Here is a 10,461-nt window from a genome sequence, read left to right on the forward strand (position 1 = left end):
CTTGATCGCCATCCTCTGGACACATTCCAGCTTGTCAACATCTCCCTTCAATTGCAATGCCCAGAACTGGACATAGTGTGCTCTGATCAAGGCAGAATAGAAGGAGAGCATGACTTGCCTGGACTTGCCTGGATCTAGGCACTAGACTCCTATTGATGCAGGCCAAAATCCCATTGGCTTTTTTAGCCGCTGCATCACAGTGTTATGTTCCCCTTCCCACGAGGACTCCAAGATTTTTTTCACATGTCCTGCTGAGCCAGGCACCACTCATTGGCTTTTTTAGCTTTTTTGCTCATGGTCACCTTATTGTCCCTGAAGACTCCAAGGTTTTACATTTGTCCTTGTTGAAATTCATTGTGTTAGCTTTAGCTGAGCTCGCTAATCTCTTAAGGTCATTTTGAATTATGATCCTGTCCTCTTGAGTATTAACTATCTCTCGAAATTTGGTGACATCTGCAACTTTGATAAGGAGCCATTTTGAAGTTTATTTGCAAAAAGTCATGAGGGGAAATCATTTACGAACCAAGGAAACCTCTAAGAAAAACGATTGTCATTGCAATTAATTAATTGCTTAGTTAAATCTTCACATTTCCCCCAGCCTTGGGACTCACGGCATCTGAATAAATCAGACTCAGAGCGGCTTACAGCAAAACAATAACATAATTGGGGCTGCTGTAGGTTTGCAGGGTTTTTAGCCTCCTTGGTTAAAGAGTGCTGCTGTCTTGTCAAATTACAAATCTTGGGATGCTATAGCATTGGGTCGTGGAAGTTCAAATGGTGTCAAACTGCATTAATTCTACAGTGTAGATGCACCCTGAGATTGAGGACCAAATAATAGAGAAATGCCAGGCTCATTGGCATGTCTTCCCAAGACCAGAGGCATGAGGAGTTCTGTATTTTTTTTTGTGAAAAGCTGCATTAAAAGGAAATTAACTTGCTGGTTTACTCTCCATGCTCTGTCCTATCCGCTTCATCTATCTATATATAAAAGGGTAATGAAATTTCGGCCTAGGACAAAACAACAAAACTACACATCCCAGAAACATTAAACTTGGTAGTACAACCCCTCATCCATGCATACAACAAAAAGAAAAGAAAAATAAAGTCCTAATTAGAGGGAGAAGGAATAATTGTTTTTATCCAATTGCTGCCAGTTAGAAGGCTAAGCTCCGCTCACTTGGTCTCCTTGCAACCCACTCAGCCCAGGGGACAGGCAGAGTTAGACCTCACTTAGGCCTCTTCCACACTGCCTATAAAATACAGATTATCAGATTTGAACTGGATTATATGGCAGTGTAGATTCAAGGCCCTTCCACACAGCTATATAACCCATTTATAATGGACTTAATGTCAGGGGAAAACCTTTACCCTTTACCTTAACTATCACCAATTCCTCAAGACTTTATTTCCCATACCACCATACTTCGCCACAGCAACATGTGGCCGGGCACAGCTAGTACTCCATAACAGACTCCATCATTTCAGACTTCAACACTGGGAAATGTGGGAATGTGTGACACCAGAGCATGGTCCCAATGGCAAAAGGTGATCATAAGGAAGAGCAGTCAAGATATGAGATGCTGCAATCCTGATTGATTACTTTGTTTCACAGCTTTGATATTCAACCCTGACCCTTACTCTGCCCGTAGGGTTTATAATATTAAAATAAGTACCATGAAGACCCTTCTTGCTCAATTTATACAGATGCCACTCCTTTTCTGCAGAACTGGAATCTTCTGGTCTGAGATTGGAGTGAAGCAATCCAAGCCTCCCCCCCCCCCCCCCCCAAAGGCCCACCTTTATGCTTCTGAGACCCAGGAGACACTTGTATACATTGAGCAAGAAGTGTCTTTATAGTGCTGAAATCTTCTGATCTGGGAGGGGAGTGAAGCAATGCAAGCTTTTCCCCCAAAGGCCCAGCTAGGGTTCTTGGCCCACCCCTCTTTGCAGGGGAGGAGCCCCAAGGCTGAAGGGGGCTATAAAGGCTATCCTCCGGAGAGGAGGCTTACGGCGGAACCGCAGGACAGACTGAGTTCCCCAGATCCTCCTTTGGTGCTCAGACTCAAAGCGTAGTAACTGAGCCTCAGCAAGATGGTCGTGAAGTACAATGTCCAGGTGGAGACGGGCAGCTCCATCAAGGCAGGCACCGTCGATGCCATTTATATCACCTTGGTGGGCACCGAGGGCGAGAGCCCCAAAACCGCCATGGACAACTTTGGTGTGGACTTCTTTGCTGGAGCGGTGAGTGCGGGGAAAGTGGGCCATTTGGGTCACAAAGCAATCTGTTACTGTAATACCATATCCTAGCATTTCTCTCTGTGACGCTGTCTAATTCAGGCATGGGAAAACTTGGGGGCTCCCGGTGTTTTGGACTTCAACTCCCAGAAATCCCAGACATCTTCCCAGCTGTTAGGAATCGTGGGAGCTGAAGTCCAAAACACCTGGAGGACCAAAGGTTGGGAACTACTGGTGTAGAGATTGTGGGAGCTGCAGTCCAAAATCAAACTTTTCCAAGATGTATGCATTTGATTTGCCACCCAAGCAGTTTACCAGGGAAATTTCTTAGGGTTAAACTGGATGGTTAGATAGATAATTGATACAGAGTTAGACCAAGAATGGGAAAACTCCGGCCCTCCAAGCATTTTGGACTTCACAGTTCCTAATAGCTGGTAAGATGACTGGGATTTCTGGGCGTTGAAGTCTAAAACATCTGTAGGCCCAGATGCTCTAGACAGTAATCATTTCCAACATACATCATAGTAAAGATAGATAAAGGTTTCCCCTGATGTTAAGTCCAGTTGTGTCTGACTTTGGGGGTTGGTGCTCATCTCCATTTCTAAGACAAAGAGCCAGCGTTGTCCATAGACACCTCCAAGGTCACATGGCTGGCATAACTGCATGGAGCACCGTTACCTTCCTGCCGGAGCAGTACCTATTGATCTACTCACATTTGAATGTTTTTGAACTGCTAGGTTGGCAGAAGCTGGGGCTAACAGCGGGCGCTCATTCCGCTCCCCAAATTCGAATCTGTGATCTTTTGGTCCACAAGTTCAGCAGCTCAGCACTTTAACACACTGCGCCACCGGAGGCCCACCTACATCTTGCACACCAGAAATTTCTCTGGTGACATATGCCAAAACTACCCATTTTGTTTAAGATCCCACTAGAGTGACAACAACAACAGTACAGGCACTACTGTCATCACACTATTAATCCTATACATAATTCCCTAAATCTGAATTAACCCCTTTGATCACATATTTTCTCACTGACCCACCTGTATGTTACAGCCAAAATTCTTAGCCTGTTTTATCATACATTCTTTATTTCCTTTTCTTCAATTCCAAATTGCATCAAAAAGTTTATCCAGCTTAGCAGTTACCCTGTTTCCCCTAAAATAAGACATCCCCAGAAAATAAGACCTAGTAGAGGTTTTGCTGAATTGCTAAATATAAAGCCTCCCCTGAAAGTAAGACCTAGCAAAGTTTTTGTTTGGAAGCATGACCCCCAAACAGAACACCAGAGCATGCAGGATCGGTAAATGTACATAACATAGAGTGTTGTACATGGAAATAATGGTAGTAACAAGAAATTCTAGATAGGATTCACAGTTTGTTTGGTCATGCTGGTTTGTGATGACAACTACTGTACAGTATAAAATAAATGTTCATTTTTTGGTTCAACAATAAATGTGAATTCTTCTTTATGGAAAAATAAGACTTCCCCTGAAAATAAGACCTAGTGCATCTTTGGGAGCAAAAATTAATATAAGACACTGTCTTATTTTCGGGGAAACACGGTATATGCTTATCATCTGTACATAGCTGCATTCAAACCTTCAAAACTTATTTTCCCCCCATTTAAATACTTATCTTAATAACTAAGTAATGTCTTCTGGCCCAGCTCCCCTTTCCAAACCCTACTTTACCAAGCAGACCCCATGAGAGATGGAAACCAGGGCTCAAGCAAGGTGATGCTTCCACCACTTTCTCATCAATGAAAAAGAATTGAGATGGGATCCTGACTCAGATCCAGGACCTCATCTCAATTCCTTGCTGCAGACTCACTTGCTGGTGGCCAGAGATTGGAAGCACCCTTCTTCTTCACCCAGATTATCAACTGAACATGGAGATGTCTATCTCTAGATTTGATATACATGCCAATGGAGAGAGATCAGTACCATTGTGGTCACCTTTGAGATTCGAGCCAGAATTGAGCTTCTAGAGATATATTGTGGCACGCCAATGGGGTAGTTAATCTGCTTTCACTAATTATCTGCAATTTAAAGGAGCTATCCAAGGTCCTGGATCTAGGGATGCTAAATTAATTCTCGAAGTAAACTCTGAGTAACGGTAACACTTTTCAATGGGAAAAAGGCATTGAAAATTGTTCAGTTTTTCCAAAAAGCATTGAATGCCAAAGTCAGCATTGTCCATGCCACCGTGTTTACATTTTATATGTATGGTTGTGAATGTCAAAAAGTGAAGAAGGCTGATAGGAAGGACATGAACTCATTTGAAATGTGATATTGGAGCAGAGTTTGACAAGATATCTTATTTGCTCAACAGGCAAATAAGTGGTCCTTGAGCAAAGAAAGCCCAAACTCTCCCTAGAAATCAAGACGAATAAACTGAGACTGCTGTACAAAAATATGTACAAAAATATGGTTGGCCCTCTGTATCTATTTATTTATTTACAATATTTATATTCTGCCCTTTTCACCCTGAAGGGGACTCAGGGCGGATCACAATGTACACATACATGGCAAACATTCAATGCAATATGAACATAGAGACAGAAACAAGGACACAGAGGCAATTTAACCTTCTCCAGCTTCCACCTTCTTGGGGATATGCTCGATTCCGGCCACAGGGGGAACAGCTGCTTTATTATCCACTGTGACACCGAGTCATTGGATACTTCCTCATTCCAAACGCTGCTGGATGATTTTTATGGTGTCGTAACTCTGGTGGCTCAGTGTGTTAAAGTGCTGAGCTGCTGAACTTGCAGACCGAAAGGTCCCAGGTTCAAACCCGGGGAGCGGAGTGAGCACCCGCTGTTAGCTCCAGCTTCTGCCAACCTAGCAGTTCGAAAACATGCAAATGTGAGTAGATCAATAGGTACCACTCTGGTGGGAAGGTAACGGCATTCCATGCAGTCATGTCAGCCACATGAACTTGGAGGTGTCTACGGACAATGCCGGCTCTTTGGCTTAGAAATGGAGATGAGCACCAATCCCCAGAGTCGGACACGACTGGACTTAACATCAGGGGAAACCTTTACTAAATTAATTAAATTAGCCCCCCACAGAAGTGGTACCTAAATTTCCTACTTGATAGATGCAACTATCTTTCGGGTTGCTTAGGTCAACAACGAGCAGGGCTATTTTTTATTTTAATGGTCGGGTGCTCACTCTGACATGGGCTGGCCTTGAACTGATGACCTCTTAGTCATAGTGATTTATTTCAGCTGGTTACTAAGCAGCCTGCGCCACAGCCCTGCCCTTGAATTCTCTGTCTGTTGATTCAACGGCCTTTTGAAGGAAACTATAAGACTGATGTGACCCATGACTGAAATGGGTTTGACACCCCTGCTTTAGTCTATCGATTTAGGTGATTCCCTGACTTTTCCATTACAGGTGAGTGACTACAAAGTCCCTAGCAAACAGGACCTGGGGGACATTGTGCTCATCCGCCTCAACAAGGAGACCAAGCTGCTCCTCACCCCCACAAACTGGTACTGTACCTTCATCACCGTCACGTCCCCCAAAGGGGTGGCCTACCGCTTCCCTTGTTACCAGTGGATGGAAGGGCGCGAGGCTTTGGAGCTGCGGGAGGGATCCGGTAAGTCAGCCTCCTAGAAGAAAAGAGGAAAAGCTCTTCACAAGTTTTTTCCCCAATCAGCAGGATAACAAAAGGTTGGACACATATGTTTTTTTTCATAAGCATATTTTTTGCAAAAAAGATTCCGAAGTATGAAAAAAAATCCTACACAAATGAGCGTACATCAGAGATAAAAGAGAAAGGGGTTTCAAAAGTGTTCTTACCACTCGGCAGGGTGGCAAGAGTTTAAGGCATTTATTTTTGCGTAAACACAGTGTTCCAAAAAAAAGTCCCTAAGTCATACCTCACAACCTCTGAGGATGCCTGCCATAGATGTGGGCGAAACGTCAGGAGAGAATACTTCTGGAACATGGCCATACAGCCCAGAAAACATACAACAACCCAAAAGTCCCTAAGTTAGAAAAATCACTCACAAGTGAGCATAAACTCAGTGGAAGGAAAACATTCAAAAATTTCTTAGAGTGATAATGAGCTTCTATGGGTAAGCAGATAGTGATTGGTAATAATAAAAATAATAATAATAATAATAATAATAATAATAATAATAATACTAACAATAATAATAGTAATAATAATAATAATAATTATAATTATAATTATTATTATTATTATTATTACGCATCATCCGAAAATATATCACACAGTCCTAGACACTTCGGAAGTGTTCAACTTGTGATTTTGTGATACAAAATCCAGCATATCTAACTTGTTTGCTGTGTCATACAATAAAATAATAATAATAATAATAATAATAATAATAATACACTTTATTTATATTCCACCTTATTCCCCTGGAGGGACTCAGAGCGGATTACAGTATATACATATGAGGCAAACATTCAATGCCTTTTTCACAGTGAACAACAATGACATACAATACACAGACAAAGGTAAAGGTCTCCCCTTTTTTCATCTCTGGCATCTGGAGGCAATGCTCAACCCTGGCCATGGGGAGGTGCTCTTGTTCCATTTTTCCATGCCAAGGAGCCTGTTGTCCATAGACATCTTCGATTGTGTTTCCGGCATGTTTGTATGTCTGCCTGGGGCGCCCTTTTACCTTTCCACTGAGGAGATACCAATTGATCTGCTTGCATTACGTGCTTTCGAACTGCTAGGTAGGCAGAAGGTAGAGCTGACTGCAGGAGCTCACCCCAACTCATGGTTTCAAACTGCCGACCCTCCGGTCAGCAGATTTCCTGCAGCTAGTGGTTTAACCCTCTGCGTTATGTTAGATGGCATATGTTCTATATCTTAAAAATTAAAGCTGATGGATTCTTGGAATCAGCAGCTCAAAGGTATCCAAAAACAGGACGAATATTAAAGGCACCAAAATGTATGTTGACCAATAAATTGTTGGGAAGGACATTTAGGTCTATGCTAGGATACTCAAGTCTTGTTTATGGGCTTGCTGGAAACATCTGGCTGATCAGGGAAGTAAACAAGTGTTGATCCTAGAAAGGTCTTCAGGTCTGATCCAGGGTTTGGATTCTTTTCATGACCTTCACCAAAAACCACCTGTCCAACTCTATGACCCTGGGTAGAATTTGTTGTTTGGGGTCCAGTCCTACTACTTTGTGCAAGGAGATGCCAAAGCCCATCCTAGCAATTAGGGTGAGGCTTTTTTGTGTGCTGTAATTTAGATCACCCTTTGTATCGATTTTTCACCCATAAAGGTTATCTTCCAGTTGAGACAAGTTTCAGTTTTTGGTACGATGTGGAATTGTTTTTGAAAGGAATTTCAAACAATTCTGCTTCAAATCAGTCATGAAACCTGCATTGAATGAAGCAAGCAGGCTTCTGAAGATATTTGTTTGTGTTTATTCCTCCAGCTAAAACCCCTACCATGGATACTCTACCTTTACTCAAAGAATTCCGGAGGAAGGAGGTCCAGAAGAGGCAGTCTTTTTACCAGTAAGTGAGTCTAAACCCGTGAGATGGTGCAACTAAAAACCAGATCCAGCCATTGCTGCAGATAAAGAACCTCATGTTTTCATTGATTCTTTTTTTAAAAAAATATATTTTTATTGAAGTTTTACCTTATAAGATAGAGTAAATTAACATTGAAAGAGTGAGAACATTTGATTGTATAGAAAGTGGGAAAACTGAGATTTAAAAAGGATCAAAAAGGGAAAGAGAGAAAACCAAAAACCAAAAACGAAGCTAAAATGTCCATATTTATATAAAAAAGAAAAAAAACCTGAACAAATGGCGATATAAAAATGCAAAGTACTTGGCAAAGAAATACACCAAAAAGCAAAAGCAAAAAGCTCACTGTTTCACAACCTGTTCACAAGCCACCAGCAATTGTGAACTGCAGTTCTTTTTTTCTTCTTCATCATGACCTTTTTTTTTTAACAGAAGGAAGTTAAACGAGTGGTGAAAATTAAAATTTATAATGTTTTCATTGATTCTGATTCAGGCAGGAAAGGAGAATTGCCCGAGTTACCAATGGCACTTAACTGTACATTTCCCAAAATAGGTTTGTCTGTTGATTATTTGTTTATAGAGCTGAAGGAGACCTCACAGGCCATCCAGTCCATCCCTATTCTGCCAAGAAGCAGGAAAATTGCATTCAAAGCATCCCTGACAGATGGCCATCCAGCTTCTGCTTAAAAGCCTCCAAAGGAGGAGCCTCCACCACACTCTGAGGCAGAGAGTTCCACAGTTAGGAAGTTCTTCCTAATGTTCAGATGGAATCTCCTTTCGCATACAGTCGAGTCTCACTTATCCAAGCCTCACTTATCCAAGGCTCTGGATTATCCAAGCCATTTTTGTAGTCAATGTTTTCAATATACGGTAGAGTCTCACTTATCCAACATAAACGGGCCAGCAGAACGTTGGATAAGCGAATATGTTGGATAAGGAGAGATTAAGAAAAAGCCTATTAAACATCAAAATAGGTTATGATTTTACAAATTAAGCACCAAAACATCATGTTATACAACAAATTTGACAGAAAAAGTAGTTCATTACACATTAATGCTATGTAGTAATTACTGTATTTACGAATTTAGCACCAAAATATCACAATGCATTGAAAACATTGACTACAAAATGCGTTGGATAATCCAGAACATTGAATAAGTGAGTGTTGGATAAGTGAGACTCTACTGTATTGTGATATTTTGGTGCTAAATTCATAAATACAGTAATTACAACATAACATTACTGCATATTGAACTACTTTTTCTGTCAAATTTGTTGTCTAATTTTACATTGAAATGTTGGGACTCTTGGTGGTCCAGTTAGGATGGGATTCATCCTCCTTGGCTGATTTAGAAGAAAACTAAAAACTTGGCTCTGCGCCCAGGCATTCAGCGAATAAGCTCATTGGCTGATGTAATCGGGTCGCAAACCTGTAATTGTAGCAGTATTGAATGACTGAGGATGGTGCAATATCGCTGCCTTGCAGCGTTTTAATTTTTGTATATATTTTATCATGTTTTAATTGTTTTGTTTTATAGTATATTTGTTGCTGGCCCTCGTGGCAGAATGTAAGCCACTCTGAGTCCCCTCGGGGAGAAGGGCGGGGTATAAATGCATGAAATAAATAAATAAATAAATAAATAGGCTACATTGGTGAAGGATATAATTCCTCCAAGTTCCAAGCTCCCAACCTCTGTACATCTCTAGGGTGGGTCAATGTATCTCTCTCTGATGGGAAGAGCCAAAACTCCTAGGTGGGTATCGATGAGTCTTTTTGTCTTATGAGCTTAGAATACTATATTTTTGAGAACTTCGACCTTCAGGATCCCCCAGGCCAGAAGGAGATATTCCAGATGTAAACCATTGTCATTCCTCTCCCTTCACAGGTGGAAGGTATGGAACGAGGGCGTGCCCTACTGCCTGAACGTCTCTTCCCCAAAAGAGTTAGAAACTGAAACCCAATTCTCCTTCGTCAAAGGGACCCTTTTTATTGGACGAGCTGCAACCAAGTGAGTTGTGTGGGAAGGAGCTGAAGGAATGTTCCAGGAGGGTGATATTGGATTTTTAAAACTGATATGTTGAGTGTTCTATTAAATATTTTAAGGAGTATTCAATGCATTGGCCAGGGATTTTCTGTATGATGGGCGCAACTGTTGAGATACGTTATGTCACTCACAACGACTCTGAAAATGATCTTTTTTCTCTACTACATTTAGGACCATAGAGCACAAGCTGAGAGGATATTCTGATAGCAAAAAATCCTGGGGAAGCCTGGATGACATCAAGCATGTTTTCTGGTTCAACAAGTCAGAAACATCAGGTAAGATGGAAGCCCTGGTAAAATCCACATCTTGGAGACTGTCCTGATATAGAAGGGACATTCCTGATGATAAGCCTCTCTTGAGCCATCTTTTCAGCTGCTTTAAAAATGTCCCCATCCTTCTCTCTTCCTCCCTCCTTCCCCCTTTGTCCTCAGCTTACTTCATTTGCTTCAAATGCAGAGCGCTACCACACAGCATCAAAGTTCAGATTAAATAAGTGGGTTTAAGAATCATGGGGCCAGACAGCAAGACCTGACAGACCTGTCAATCCCAGGAAATGGTCCCCACCATCCTGAGATCTTTCTTTATAGCGGATTTTACAAATCTGCAAGATGGACAGGGGACATCCAGCAGAAGGCTTAAAAAAAAAT

General features: G+C 41.6%; 1 protein-coding gene across 1 annotated transcript in view; it reads left to right on the top strand.

Moving 5' to 3' along the window:
* Positions 1 to 2,005: 2,005 nt before the first annotated feature.
* LOC100558626 (hydroperoxide isomerase ALOXE3) overlaps positions 2,006 to 10,461 on the top strand; it is a 23,507-nt gene continuing 15,051 nt past the window's right edge. Inside the window, exons 1-5 of the mRNA XM_003226678.3 lie at positions 2,006 to 2,241; positions 5,639 to 5,843; positions 7,673 to 7,754; positions 9,656 to 9,778; positions 9,986 to 10,089. Of these exons, the coding sequence (XP_003226726.2) occupies positions 2,092 to 2,241; positions 5,639 to 5,843; positions 7,673 to 7,754; positions 9,656 to 9,778; positions 9,986 to 10,089 (664 nt within the window). The 5' untranslated portion in view covers positions 2,006 to 2,091. The remainder of the gene's footprint in view (positions 2,242 to 5,638; positions 5,844 to 7,672; positions 7,755 to 9,655; positions 9,779 to 9,985; positions 10,090 to 10,461) is intronic.

This window comes from Anolis carolinensis, chromosome 6, assembly GCF_035594765.1.
Source record: "Anolis carolinensis isolate JA03-04 chromosome 6, rAnoCar3.1.pri, whole genome shotgun sequence".
NCBI classification, from domain to species: Eukaryota; Metazoa; Chordata; class Lepidosauria; order Squamata; family Dactyloidae; genus Anolis; species Anolis carolinensis.